We start from the raw sequence: 16,219 nt of genomic DNA, 5'->3' as shown, positions 1-16,219 counted from the left end.
TAAGTGTTTTTAGATCTTCTCTTCATTGCATAACTTTTGAGATCAAGTAATGTTATTATCTAGTATAACTCAATATTAATGTACCAATTTGAGTTGGTTAGATAAGTGTCGCTTTGAGTGAAGTCTTTTTTTTTTGTCAAGTGAATAGAATTTATCCTTTAAAGATAAATAAATGAAGTGTCATTAGTTTAAACTAAATTAGTTTAAGGGAATTCAGTAAAGTCATTTTAGCACCTAAAAAAAAGAGAATATTTTTTTACACTCATGGTTTTTAATAGAGGGGCAGTTAAATATTTTTTTATCCAAGAAAACATTTTTATTATAAAACCCAATTTTTTAAGATAAGCAAGTTCAATTAATGTAAACGAATTTTTATTTACTTTTAAAAAAAATAATTGGATTCTCCCCTCTGTAATGTAAATACTCTCCCTTCCTAATGTAAATATTTTGTTGCTTTGTTTCACTAGGTGATAATTTGGTAATAAATCTTCATTTTTGGTGACGTGGTGTGTTCAGGTAGTGTTTTTTAAATGCCTGTGGATTTTTTTAAATAATTTTTTTAAAAATTAAAACTCGCTAACATTGCAGGGGTAAACCAATATAAATCAATAAACCATTAATAATTTATCTTTGTTTTTGCAACACAACATTGACTAATGTTTCTTTGTTATTAGAACCTTCGAATGATGTTCTACCATATAAAAGCTCATACAAAAAACACTAAATGTCCACCAATCAACTACAACTCCGTATCCTTCTCCTTTGATGATCTCGGGGCTAGGTATTCATGAGTACCAAACAAATGAATTTGATCTTGCATTCGTGGAAGCGTTGGGAAGGATCTTTATCGGAAGATGATTTCAGATGCGTTGGGTTAACGTCACACCTGAGTGAAAGGTAAAAAATTATGAGTATCAAACAAGAATGTTTTGTACTTTCAAATCACACTAAACAACTCCAAGCATGTGTAAGTACTCAAAAACAAGAAGGACTTTAGCTATGTAAAACCACAAGATTCTCTCGTGAATAAAAATTCATGTTCCAATATGTGTTTTCATGTAAAGTACGAGGCTTGACTTGCAAAAAAAATTACAAATCAAAAAGATCATTTAATTACATTTACTATCACAGCAGTTTGCAACTTGATAACTAATACTAAAAAATTGCATGCATATGTAGTGCATCAATGCAACAACATGTTTCACCTATAAACATATTAAAATTCAAAACCTTATTGAATGCATCGGCTAAACTAGAAATCCATAAAGAATTATGATTGATGATAATGAGCACAATTATATATCAACAACTATGTGAATTAAACATATGATATAACTTGACCCAGAAGGAAAACAAAATCCTAACATGCATATTACTGAACGGTAGTTCTTAGTTTTGTATATGTTGTTGTTGGCTCTGAAAAGCATCAATAACAAATGAATTGTACAATGTTTGTATCTTTCCAACCTCCACTATTCTTGGAGAAGCTCATGACTTTGATAACCTTTTCGTAGCAGCCATTTCTAATGCATTAAATACACATAGGTCTCTTAATGTCTGCTTCAAAGTCTCCGACTCAGAAGTTCCAACTCGTGAGGTATACCCAACTCGTGAAAATGAATTATTACTATTAGTAACTAGATTAAGAAATAGTAAAGGAAACATATAAACTAAAATCAAACTCTTCTTCATCGAAGAACACATAACAAATCAACACAAAACAAAAACTTCAGTGTGCGATCAAAAATTGCACCTGCAACTAAGTGAAATTAGAAAGACCGGTAGCACATTGAAATCCATAGAACAGAAGAACCAATCAAGATGAAGAAATGAAATAGATGCATAAAAAGAGAGAGAAGCCCTAATCCTAAGCCACAATGGAAATGGTGAATGAAGCTTTGAAGAAGAAGAAGAAAATGAAGATGCATAAATGTGTTTTGTGATTTATTGGTTTACCCCTTGTAATGTGAGCGAGTTTTAATTTACCCCCTCCCTCTTCGGTAATTAAAATTAAAAAAAATCCATGTGGATTTAAAAAAGTAATAATAAAAGCTATCTAGAAAGGCCACGTCAGTAAAAGTAAACATTCTTTGCCATATTGTTACCTAAGGGGGGCAAAGCAACATAATCTTTATAATACAAGGGGGAATCCAATTTTTTTTTTACATGGGGAAACAAAAACTCGTTCATATTATAGTATGTAAGGTATATTTAACCATATAATCTATTAATATATGGTAATAATTATTTAATGTGAGACTTGTGCATGTATACTCGGAAAAATCAAAGTCTCGCATAGGGTGGACAAGAACCGAAGGTCCAACCCAACTCAGAAGAAACCGAAAAAATAAAGGGAATTGATAACCCCACCCTAAGAGGTGGAAAAAACCCTATAAAAATCCGAAAATGCCCCTCTGATACCAGAAATGCATTTTCGGACGCAATGTTTTCCTCACTGAAACACGGCCAACTAAGTCTCACCCCATGTTTGTTCCAAAATTAATTTCGGAAATGTGTCTCTGGAATCAAACTATCAATTTGTTTATATTTAAACATCTCAGTGACTTTTCCTGAAGTGCATTTTCGAATTTGTGAAGCGGGAATTTGAAAAACTGCCACCTTTGCATATCAAAAAATTCTGGATGTGAATTTCTGAAACAATCAAATATGAATTTCAATAAAGTAAATCCCTGCATGATCAAACACCATTACACTTTTTTCTAAAAACCCTTACAAAAAATCCTTCCATTCTCAATTAAGATTTCCACTCAAAAACTCTAGTCTTGTGTTTCATCATATCTAAAGGAGAAAAGGAAGCTAAAATTCAAGGTAAAGATCATTTATTTCATTCCTCATTGATCACATTAATCTTGTTTTTGATTTGAAAATGTTACATTACGTCCGGAAATGTATTTCTGGATTCTGTTTGAACTCATACGAAAGTGCATTTTCGAAATCATTCAATGTTCATTTCAATCTGTTTTTGAATATTTTTTATTATTGTTTGCTTATATATATGGTGCACCCTGATGTTTTCCCCAAAACTATTGTGTCTACGGATTCCAAAAGTGTTTATGTGAAGGAGGTAGATGTTGACAACTAATTTACAAATGGACAAGAGTTTGAGTGTCGTGATCAAATGCTTCAATGGACTCACGTAGAGGAATCTAAATTGGGGTTTGGTGTTATAATCAGAATGTCCGATAATGATTCAGATAGAAGAGTTGCATTTGTGACAGTGAGATAGTAAATAAGTGGGAAGTATAAAACTCCTCTCAGGAAATTAAAACGAAATAACACCGGTTCGAGAAAATGTGAGTGTCCCTTTAAGTTACATCGTTATCTTTTGTAAAATAAAAAATGGAGATTAAATGTAATATGTGGTTTACATAACCATGACATGTGTGACAAGTTATTCGAGCATCCAATTGCATGTCTCCTTATGCCGAAAGAGAAGGAAATCATTTCAGACATGACATTTAATATGGTGCAGTCAAAAAACATACTTGTAACTTTGAAATGTAAAATACTGGGAAACATCTCAAATATGAAGCAAATATACAATATTCTTGTCCAAAACAATAAGGCGTTAATGGAGGATAAAACTGAAATGCAATAATTGTTTGAAACTTTTGGATGATAACAATTAGGTATCTAGGTATCGAACATGTAGGGATAAAGTAACCGTTCGAGATATATTTTGGACTCATCCTGATTCCATAAAGTTGTTCAACATATTTCCTATTGTACTCATCATTGATTCAACGTATAAGACCAACAAGTACAGACTTTCCACTACAACAAACAAGACCTTAGACAACGCTTTTTTTAGCCTTAGACAGCGCTTTAAAGCGCTGTCTAAACCTCCGCTGCTAAAGGTTTAGACAGCGCTTTTTTAAATCTTAAAAGCGTTGTCTAAGCCCCCCCCCCTTAGACAGCGCTTTGGCCAAAAGCGCTTTATAAGACCCTCTTATTTTAAATTTTTTAGGTATACCTTAGACAGCGCTTTTGAAAAGCGCTGTCTAAGCCCCACCCCCTTAGACAGCGCTTTGGCCAAAAGCGCTTTCTAAGACCCTCCTATTTTAATTTTTTTAGGTATACCTTAGACAGCGCTTTTCAAAAAGCGCTGTCTAAGCCCCCCCCTTAGACAGCGCTTTTGCCTAAAGCGCTTTCTAATCCCCCCCTTAGACAGCGCTTTTTACCAGCAAAACCGTCAGCTTTCTCAATGAGATCATCAATGGAAACAGCACCTAATTGATCTTTATTTTCACCGAGCAGTGATGAAGAAGGATACATGTTAGTCCCCATCCCTAGACGCCTTCCCGTTTCCTTACCTATTGCGAGTTGATCACCTGAAAGTTTTTTTTGTAGCATGAGTATAGTTTGCATTATATAAAATCATTGACTCAATTTCAAATGACGGTGGTGTAACACCCTTCTAAAATACCCCAAATATTTAATTAAAATAACATCATATCAATCAGAGTAATATGCAATCAAGGGTGTCACACAATTATTTCACACCATTCATCATAATATTTAGTCATGCTCATTATTTAACTCAAAACATAAAGTATTGCACAATACGCAGCGGATAGAGATCAAATCTATCATTCAAAACATGTAACACATTACATGTAAAATGGTTCACAACCAACAATAAAACAATTAAAAACATCCCGTCCCGATGTTACATCTATCAGAGCATGACCCACTAAGGAGACTACCCTAGACTCCAAGCATTAGCTTCTACTCAACTCATTGCTCGTTACCTGAAAAATAGTTGTAAGGGTGAGTTCCTCAATCGATATAATAAGCATTATAAAATCTCATGTAATGTTAAGTAAATAACACATTAATCACCCTAATCGTATCACACATTCAGTAACGGCACATCAACTCCAATATCATATTCAATACCAACACAATTCATACTCATACTCAATGCCAACACAAACACACAACACACGTATAATACTGGAATACATCCATTCATATTATACGCCATACATAATTTATGCAATGAGACTCCACACATGCGGTACCGACTATTCTTGAACATATAGTTCAAGCTCACCGATCAATCCAGATACGGCTACTAAGCTCACTAGTCCCACTCATTTGAGACCTAGTGACTCACTCACTAATTCCTCACTATGGAAATTAGCTACAGCCCCAAAGGCTATGCTATGCACACTAATCACCTAGCATGCAAACATCAACAACAAATCCACAATGATTCACTCACTAATTCCTCACTATGGGAATTAGCTACAACCCCAAGGGCTATGCTATGCACGCTAATCATCTAGCAATGCAACATCAACGACAATCCACAATGGACATATGCTCACACTCTAAGCCATACAATAGTCCATTCACAAATACATGCATAATATATACACTCACAGCATTATGCATACCATCAGACATCATCAACATATGTAATAAACATCATATCATGTCAAATAATTAATCACAGTATTAGCACACTCTACTAATACCCTTACTGCTCAAGACAACGGGAAATAATCCCTATTACATCGTACACCAATATAGGCAACCATCAATTTGGCACACAACATTTTAAATAACAATTTTTCCACTTTGCAACAGTGTTAACCGGTTAACGCCCTGGGTTAACCGGTTAACGCAGGCAGAACACGCTTCCTGGCAATTCACAACAGTGTTAACCGGTTAACGCCCTGGGTTAACCGGTTAACGCAAACAGAACAGCAGATTCTCAGAAACACAACAGTGTTAACCGGTTAACACCCTGGGTTAACCGGTTAACGCAGACAAAACAGCAAATTTACACAATTCAAAACAGTGTTAACCGGTTAACACCCTGGGTTAACCGTTTAACGCAAGACAGAAAGCTGTTCCTGCGCTAACACAAGGCAGAATGCAGAATTTCCGCATTTTCCGCCGTTGGAGGACTTCCGGACCTCCGATTCCAATTCCGTGAAAAGCTATACGTTCGGGAAATCACTACCCATCCGATTACCGATTAAATTTCAGATTTAACACAACTTATTCATCACAATTTTCAGCATTCCTAATCCCAATTAGGGTCAATTCAACGGTTTATCACTACCCATTACATGCTAACCCATAATACCCATTAAACGACGATAAACCCCCTTTACCTGAGTTAATCCGGCGAATCTCAAGCTCCAAGCTCTTCTCTTCTCCAACCTTCTTCCTCTTGCTCTGCCTCTTTGCCCTTTTCCTCTTTCACAATCGCTTCTCTGCTTTTCACGTAAAAACCTTTTTACTCCAATGGGACTCTTTTTCCTTATTTCCAACTTATATATTTTCCAATAATTATTATTCCAATAATAATAATAATAATCCAATAATAACTTCCCAATAATAAAATAACCCAATTACTTGATTAAATTAATAATATACTATTAACTTAATTTAAATAATTATTTTATTTTATTGGGGTGTTACAACTCTCCCCCACTAAAAGAGTTTTCGTCCTCGAAAACATACCTCAAGCGAATAACTCCGGATAAGACTCTTTCATCTGACTCTCAAGTTCCCAAGTCACATTGCCACCTGCCGGTCCTTCCCAAGCTACCTTCACCAAGGCAATCTCTTTACCCCGCAACTGCTTCAACTCTCGATCCTCGATCCTCATAGGTGATGTTTCAACAGTCAGGTTATCTCTCACCTGTACATCATCTACTTGGACTACATGCGACGGATCATGAATGTACCTCCTCAACTGAGACGCATGAAAAACCTCATGCAAATTCGCAAGTGACGGCGGTAAAGCGATACGATAGGCTACTTCCCCTATCCTCTCCAAAATCTGATAAGGACCAATAAATCGAGGTGTCAACTTCTTCGACTTCAAAGCTCGACCAACCCCAGTTATCGGAGTAACACGAAGAAACACATGATCTCCCTCTTGGAACTCAAGTGACTTCCTCCTCTTGTCATGATAACTCTTCTAACGACTCTGAGCAATTCTCATCTTCTCCTGAATCATCTTAATCTTTTCTGTAGTCTGTTGAACAATCTCCGGTCCAACCACAACACTCTCACCGGACTCATACCAACATAAAGGTGTCCGACATCTCCTACCATACAAAGCTTCGAACGGTGCCATACCAATGCTCGAATGAAAACTATTGTTGTAGGTAAACTCAATCAAAGGTAAATAACAATCCCAAGCACCTCCTTTTTCCAAAACACAAGCCCTCAAAAGATCCTCTAGTGACTGAATCGTCCTCTCAGTCTGACCATCGGTCTGCGGATGATATGCAGAACTCAATCTCAGCTTAGTTCCCAAAGCCCTCTGCAAACCTTCCCAAAACTTTGATGTAAATCTAGGATCTCTGTCCGAAACAATACTCGACGGAATACCATGCAAACTTACAATCTTCTCAATATACAACTCAGCTAATCTCTCTAACGGATAATCCATTCTGATCGGAATGAAATTAGCTGACTTCGTCAATCTATCCACAATCACCCAAATGGCTTCAAAGTTCTTATTTGTCCTCGGTAAACCAGAAACAAAATCCATACTGATACTATCCCACTTCCACTCTGGAATAGCCAACGGTTGCATTAGCCCAGACGACTTCTGATGCTCAATCTTCGACTTCTGACAAGTCAAACAAGAATAAACAAAACTCGCAATTTCTCTTTTCATTCCCGGCCACCAAAATAACTTTTTCAAATCATGATACATCTTCGTAGCTCCAGGATGAATACTCAGACCACTACGATGTCCTTCCTCCAGGATACTCTTCTTAAGTTCGGTAACATCCGGAATACACACCCGATTACCAAATTTCAAAACACCGTTCTCATCAACTCTGAATTCACCACCTTGACCTTGATTCACTAGAGTCAACTTATCAACCAAAAGCATATCGGATTTCTGACCCTCTCTAATCTCATCCAAAATATTACTCGTTAACTTCAACATTCCCAATTTAATACTCTTGTGAGTACTCTCACACACCAAACTCAAGTCTCTAAACTGCTCAATCAAATCCAATTCCTTAACCATTAACATAGACATATGTAATGATTTCCGACTCAATGCATCAGCCACTACGTTTGCTTTACCCGGATGGTAATTCAAACCAAAGTCATAATCCTTCAGAAACTCTAACCATCTCCTCTGTCTCATATTCAGCTCTTTCTGATCAAACAAATACTTCAAACTCTTATGGTCACTGAAAACCTCAAATCTTGACCCGTACAAGTAATGCCTCCACAACTTCAGAACAAATACCACAGCTGCCAACTCTAAATCGTGCGTCGGATAGTTCCTCTCATGAACCCTCAGTTGTCTCGAAGCATAAGCTATAACTTGCTTATTCTGCATCAACACACCACCCAAACCCAACAATGAAGCATCACAGAAAACCTCAAATGGTTCCGACGGACTCGGTAATATCAGAACAGGAGCAATAGTCAACCTTCTCTTTAACTCTTGGAGACCTTCTTCACATTTTGAATCCCAAACAACCGCTTGCCCCTTTCTAGTCAACATCGTCAACGGTAACGCCAACTTGGAAAATCCCTCAATGAACTTCCTATAATAACCAGCCAAACCAAGAAAACTTCTTATCTCAGAAACTGACTTCGGAGCTTCCCACTTAGATACCGCTTCTATCTTAGAAGGATCGACAGCAACACCACCTCTTGAAATCACATGACCAAGAAAACTAACCTCTTCTAACCAAAATTCACACTTAGACAGTTTAGCAAATAACTTCTTTTCTCGTAGAACTCCTAAAACCACTCTCAAATGCTCAGCATGCTCTTCTTCAGATTTCGAATACACCAAAATGTCATCAATAAACACCAACCAGTTCATACCCAAGATAACATCAATCTGCACAAGTGGAAGACACACTAGGTCCATCCCAAAGTCTCTACCAAAAATACTCAAAGGACATTTTAAACAAACTGAAGTAGTAGTCATTGAACCCTTCGCAGGAGTATCAATCACCATACTTCCATGCATTCCGATATCTCTAATTTAAGTTTCACAGCACAATCCAAAGATATAAAGGAATGAGTCGCACCAGTGTCAATAATAGCTACAAGAGGAAAGCCATTAATATAACACGTACCTCGGATCAAACGATCATCTGCAGAAGTCTCAGAACCCGATAAAGCAAAGACCTTGCCTTTCGACTGATTCTCTTTATTCGGCTTAGGACACCGTGGACTGATATGACCCACCTCTCCACAGTTGAAACAAGTCGCAGTCTTCAACCGGCACTCTGCAGCCAAGTGACCACCTTTGCCACACTTGAAACACTTCTTCTCAGCACTGGTACACTCATGGACATGATGTCCAGCCTGACCACATCTGAAACACTTAGCAGGAGCACTAGAGTCTCCCCCACTAGGTCTCTTCATCCCACTCTGTCTCTGGAAACCTCTGCCAGCTGCATACGGTTTCCCACGATCATTCTGATTCTTGCCTTTCCTATCAACCCTCTGCTGATAGCTTTCCGCTCTGGCCTTGGTATCCTGTTCAAACCTTCTGCAACAGTCGACCAAATTAGAAAACACCCTAATCCGTTGATACTCAATAGCCCGCTTGATCTCGGGACGTAACCCGTTCTCAAACCTCACGCATTTTGAAAATTCTCCAGTAGCCTCATCATAGAGAATGTAATACTTCGACAGCTCTGTGAACTTAGCAGCATACTCAGTAACAGACCGATTGCCCTGCTTCAATTCCAAGAACTCTATCTCTCTCCTTCCTCTGACCTCCTCTGGAAGGTACTTCCTCAGAAATCTCTCTCTGAACACCGCCCAAGTGACCTCAGCACTCCCGGCAGCTTCCAACTCAGTGCGGGTAGCAACCCACCAATCATCTGCTTCCTCTGACAGCATATGCGTACCGAGCCTGACCTTCTGGTTATCGGCACACTCAGTCACTCGGAAGATCCTCTCGATCTCCTTCAACCACTTCTGAGCGCCATCTGGATCGTATGCTCCCTTGAACATTGGAGGATTGTTCTTCTGGAACTCACTCAGTTGACGAGCAGCTCCCATTCCCACAACATTCGGATTTCCTCCAAGTACTCCAGCTAGCATACTCAGAGCCTCAGCAATCACAGCATCGTCTCTACTTCTTCAAGCCATCTCTATTCTGAAAGCCCAAAAAACTAAACAATAAGTACTGATAGGGTTACACAACACCTATCCCGTACAGGGGAAACAGAATAATTACGACTCGACTCGACCGATTATGCTCTGATACCACTAACGTAACACCCTTCTAAAATACCCCAAATATTTAATTAAAATAACATCATATCAATCAGAGTAATATGCAATCAAGGGTGTCACACAATTATTTCACACCATTCATCATAATATTTAGTCATGCTCATTATTTAACTCAAAACATAAAGTATTGCACAATACGCAGCGGATAGAGATCAAATCTATCATTCAAAACATGTAACACATTACATGTAAAATGGTTCACAACCAACAATAAAACAATTAAAAACATCCCGTCCCGATGTTACATCTATCAGAGCATGACCCACTAAGGAGACTACCCTAGACTCCAAGCATTAGCTTCTACTCAACTCATTGCTCGTTACCTGAAAAATAGTTGTAAGGGTGAGTTCCTCAATCGATATAATAAGCATTATAAAATCTCATGTAATGTTAAGTAAATAACGCATTAATCACCCTAATCGTATCACACATTCAGTAACGGCACATCAACTCAAATATCATATTCAATACCAACATAATTCATACTCATACTCAATGCCAACACAAACACACAACACACGTATAATACTGGAATACATCCATTCATATTATACGCCATACATAATTTATGCAATGAGACTCCACACATGCGGTACCGACTATTCTTGAACATATAGTTCAAGCTCACCGATCAATCCAGATACGGCTACTAAGCTCACTAGTCCCACTCATTTGAGACCTAGTGACTCACTCACTAATTCCTCACTATGGAAATTAGCTACAACCCCAAAGGCTATGCTATGCACGCTAATCACCTAGCATGCAAACATCAACAACAAATCCACAATGATTCACTCACTAATTCCTCACTATGGGAATTAGCTACAACCCCAAGGGCTATGCTATGCACGCTAATCATCTAGCAATGCAACATCAACGACAATCCACAATGGACATATGCTCACACTCTAAGCCATACAATAGTCCATTCACAAATACATGCATAATATATACACTCACAGCATTATGCATACCATCAGACATCATCAACACATGTATCAAAACATCATATCATGTCAAATAATTAATCACAGTATTAGCACACTCTACTAATACCCTTACTGCTCAAGACAACGGGAAATAATCCCTATTACATCGTACACCAATATAGGCAACCATCAATTTGGCACACAACATTTTAAATAACAATTTTTCCACTTTGCAACAGTGTTAACCGGTTAACGCCCTGGGTTAACCGGTTAACGCAGGCAGAACACGCTTCCTGGCAATTCACAACAGTGTTAACCGGTTAACGCCCTGGGTTAACCGGTTAACGCAAACAGAACAGCAGATTCTCAGAAACACAACAGTGTTAACCGGTTAACACCCTGGGTTAACCGGTTAACGCAGACAAAACAGCAAATTTACACAATTCAAAACAGTGTTAACCGGTTAACACCCTGGGTTAACCGGTTAACGCAAGACAGAAAGCTGTTCCTGCGCTAACACAAGGCAGAATGCAGAATTTCCGCATTTTCCGCCGTTGGAGGACTTCCGGACCTCCGATTCCAATTCCGTGAAAAGCTATACGTTCGGGAAATCACTACCCATCCGATTACCGATTAAATTTCAGATTTAACACAACTTATTCATCACAATTTTCAGCATTCCTAATCCCAATTAGGGTCAATTCAACGGTTTATCACTACCCATTACATGCTAACCCATAATACCCATTAAACGACGATAAACCCCCTTTACCTGAGTTAATCCGGCGAATCTCAAGCTCCAAGCTCTTCTCTTCTCCAACCTTCTTCCTCTTGCTCTGCCTCTTTGCCCTTTTCCTCTTTCACAATCGCTTCTCTGCTTTTCACATAAAAACCTTTTTACTCCAATGGGACTCTTTTTCCTTATTTCCAACTTATATATTTTCCAATAATTATTATTCCAATAATAATAATAATAATCCAATAATAACTTCCCAATAATAAAATAACCCAATTACTTGATTAAATTAATAATATACTATTAACTTAATTTAAATAATTATTTTATTTTATTGGGGTGTTACAGGTGGTACTGTGATACAACGTACCAGTGATCATTTTGACACTAACGCCAAGATCAAGAGCTCTTCTGATTGTTTCTGCGCTATCATGTCTCGGAGGGTCAAAAAGAGGGAGAAGAGCAACAAACTCCCATGGTCCTCCTGCACTTTCCTTACTTCCCTCCGGTACTTCCTATATGAAAAAAAAAACTTCGGTGCTAAGGAAAGAATACATGATAATTGACTTATCCGATTATGAAGAATTCGTAAGAGGGAAATAAACCTGTCTTGCAATCCCAAGAGAACGAAGTCCACGTTCTGCAAACTTGTCAATCATCGCATGAACCTTCCGTTCGATTTCTGCCTTGTTTTGTGCAAGATTGAGAATCTACACAGTATATGAGAAAAGTTTATCAATGATCGGTAGGTTGCGTGGTTCTTGAAAAGCGAGAATGAATTATGTATTACCTGCTCTGGTGCACCTTTGCTAACCCTGTGCATATTACCAGCACCATCAATGTATGTAAGGGCAGTTCTTTTATCAGTTGGATTAAACGGAAGGAAATGAACTTCTTTTATTCCAGCTCGTGCCTTGCGAAACCAAAGGACTATTAGTAGACTAACCAAATTTCAACTACACAACATGATGGAAAACAAACTTTGAAGAGTCTGTACCTCCTTTGGGTCTGCCAACATTGAAACGATTGCGCAATCAATTGCATCTTGGTTCTCCATCCTTGATGCTCTTGCAGCCATAAGTACAACCAAATCCTTGCCAACACCTTTGGCAAAAACCTGCCAGATATTCATGATTGTTAGGGGAAACAAAGTTAATATACATCCTGGTCAAAGATTGTTTCAGTCAGAATTCAAACTCGGGTTTTTCCGAATACTAATATTTATCTGTTTGTATACTTTTGACAAAAAAAGAAACTTATGTCTCAAGTAATTGCGATGTTCTATTTTATCTTTAGAAAGAATAAGATTAAAACCTCAATCATTTCCTTGTCCACTGTAAGCTTGTTAAGAGTTAATGTGCCTGTTTTGTCACTGCATAACACATCCATTCCGGCCATTTCTTCAATAGCAGTCATTCTCTTTGTTATAGCACCCTGCAACAATGATGCATATGATCAAAACTTGACAACATCTTTAAAAAGCTACTGAAATGTTGGAATAATCAATGTACTAATTGCAAACCTGCTGAGATAACTTATGTGAGCCAATAGCCATTGTAACTGAAAGAACAGTTGGCATTGCAATAGGGATTCCTCCAATTAGTAGCACTAGAAGGTTATCAATACCGTTTCTGTAACCATATCCGTGGACGCCGTATATCACAATGATTTCAATAATCATTCCAATAGCAATTGAACAGATGCAGAAATTTCCAATAGATGTCAAAACCTGTAATAATATTTGTCACGCAGTGAGCATTACTATCACAACATTCGGTGATGTCAAATAGTGGCTATAACAATGTAAGTATAGTGGAATTTGAACAAATCGCTTTTGTCTGCGATACATTATTTAGTATATTATGTACCTGTTGGAAATGTCCAACGTGTGTTGTGTTTTCGACGAGATGAGCTGCCTTTCCGAAAAATGTGTGAACTCCAGTTGCTATGACTACGACTTCAATTTCTCCTTGCTTGCAAGTTGAACCAGAATATACTCCTTCTCCGGGATGTTTAGTCACAGGGAGTGACTCTCCGGTAAGAGCAGACTAAAAGTACAAACAGCAAAAACATAACTTCAATTACAAGAAATCTAGAATCTGATATCAACATCAATAAACTCGTGGAAGATATTATTCGTTGTGACGCTTGAATCATGCATCAGTAATTTCAAAGTACTTTATAGATTTTACCTGATCAATCTTCAAAGGGTCACCTTCAAGGAGACGTGCGTCGGCAGGAATGATGTCCCCTAGCTTGATGCTAACTATGTCTCCAGGGACCAATACCGAAGCATCTTCTTCGCTCCATTTTCCGTCACGAAGTACTTATTAATCAAATATAATTAGAAATCAAAGAAACTATGAGCAAGACAAGATAACAAAGAGATTATAAGAGAAGAAGAAGAAGAACCTTTGCTTTTGGAGCCAATCTTGCCATAAGGGCAGCAGCTGCATTACCAGCATTATTTTCTTCTATGAAACTTATGGTTGAGTTTATAATTAGCAAAATAATTATGCCAACAAAATCTTGATAATCTCCTCGCTTTCCCTGCATAATCAAAGCGTTGTTATATTAAACCGGTTGATATTAAAAACCATTGTTTTAAAACCAGGACCGAAGATCTAGCGGTGAGACTTCTAGATAATGGTTCAATAAGTTGAAACACACTGATTGAACCAGCAGACGGACTAATCGGTTCTTAGTTCAACCAGTTAAACTGGACGGTCTGGTTTTAAAAACACTAGTTGAAAGTTCAAACATGACTTTTCACCTTAACAAACTTCTACCACCAAAATCTTTCTTGTATGTATTCCATAATCCTTTTGTAAAATGAATAACATTTGTAACTTTCAAATCAAGTTAACCAAAGGTTATAAGAGTACAGTTTCATAGTTATTCTAATTTTGTATGATTTGAAATAATGAAAACCATTGAGAAATAACAAAACAAACAAAAAAAGGAAGAGACTTACCCCTCCATGTGCCATAGCAATGGCCATGAGAGCAGCAGCTTCCATAACCCATGACAAAGGATTCCACATAAACCCTAAAAACTTTAGTATTTTACTTTCCTGTACAAGAAGTTAAAGTTACATAACAATTTGGTAAGAAACTATATAAGCACTTAAGTCAGGATTCTAACCTTTTTTTCTTCAAGTTTATTGTATCCAAACATGTCAAGCCTCTCTTGTACTTCCTCAGAGGTTAAACCTTCTTTTGTGCATTTTAGATTATCAAATACCTCCTCAATAGGAATGTTCTCCTATACATACAACAAATTCCAAATTTATCAAATGTCTAATACTTCTGATGGAAGGTGTGTATAGTGTCTGACACGTCTCAGTGTTTCACATCGACGCAATACAGACACAGACACATGTATCAGTGTCATGTTTTGACATACCAAATCAACAACTTCCTTTATAACAGCATCAAGAGACATAGTCCCTTCCACCATTTTCTTTATTTTCTGCTCCCCTTCAATTTTGAGCTCTAAATCAAAATGAGTTAAAATTACAAAATTATGGAACCTAATGGGAATAATTTGTTTCAAAATTATGGGCATACCTTAATTACAAAATTACAAAATTATGCAATCGATAACGAATAACCTTTGTGTAATTTGTTTCACTTATTGCGGGTTTCGGAAACGGTGAAAGACGAACAAAACGCAGTAGAAATGACGAACTGAATCAGAAATGAAAAAATGCAGAAATGAAGAACATACCGCAGTAGAAATGACGTTCTGAAACCGATTCTTCAAACACTTTCTGGTATTGAAACTGAATGATTACAATGTATTCTCGTTCGCTGTTAGGGTTCGCTGGAGGGGTTTAATCGCAGGAGGGAAAACAAAAAGAACTGAGAACGAAAATAGAAGTCTGAAATTTAATTTTAATTAGACCTTAGACAGCGCTTTTGTGGAAAGCGCTTTCTAAGATATGCCTTAGACAGCGCTTTCCAAAAGCGCTTTCTAAACCCCCACCTTAGACAGCGCTTTTGGTTTTAATTTTTTTTTTAATTGAAAGACTTTAAACAGCGCTTTCTCAAAAGCGCTGACTAAGGTCTATATTTAAAAGCGTTTTCTAAAAGCGCTGTCTAAGGGGGGGTCTTAGACAGCGCTTTCTAAAAGCGCTGTCTAAGACCCCCCCTTAGACAGCGCTTTCATTATTTTTTTAGAACATTTTCCGTGTTTTATTTTTATTTTAACCTTAGACAGCGCTTTCTTTTAAAAGCGCTGTCTAAGATGCGCTGTTAAAAAACCTTTT

At 37.5% G+C, this 16,219-nt stretch overlaps 1 protein-coding gene across 1 annotated transcript; it reads right to left on the bottom strand.

The window, feature by feature from the left end:
* Positions 1 to 2,525: 2,525 nt before the first annotated feature.
* On the bottom strand, positions 2,526 to 15,408 carry LOC127131037 (plasma membrane ATPase 1). Its single transcript, XM_051059979.1, has 14 exons — positions 15,355 to 15,408; positions 15,094 to 15,213; positions 14,924 to 15,022; positions 14,364 to 14,499; positions 14,142 to 14,278; positions 13,818 to 13,997; positions 13,472 to 13,678; positions 13,264 to 13,383; positions 12,947 to 13,066; positions 12,740 to 12,862; positions 12,555 to 12,659; positions 12,320 to 12,464; positions 4,202 to 4,352; positions 2,526 to 2,607 (listed from the first exon to the last, which is right to left on the bottom strand). The coding sequence occupies exons 1-14, from the start codon at positions 15,406 to 15,408 to the stop codon at positions 2,526 to 2,528; spliced, it is 1,779 nt and encodes a 592-aa protein (XP_050915936.1).
* Between the last annotated feature and the right edge of the window lie 811 nt (positions 15,409 to 16,219).

This window comes from Lathyrus oleraceus, chromosome 3 (assembly GCF_024323335.1).
Source record: "Lathyrus oleraceus cultivar Zhongwan6 chromosome 3, CAAS_Psat_ZW6_1.0, whole genome shotgun sequence".
In the NCBI taxonomy this organism is placed as follows: domain Eukaryota; kingdom Viridiplantae; phylum Streptophyta; class Magnoliopsida; order Fabales; family Fabaceae; genus Lathyrus; species Lathyrus oleraceus.
This window is presented reverse-complemented; position numbering and strand designations above follow the sequence as displayed.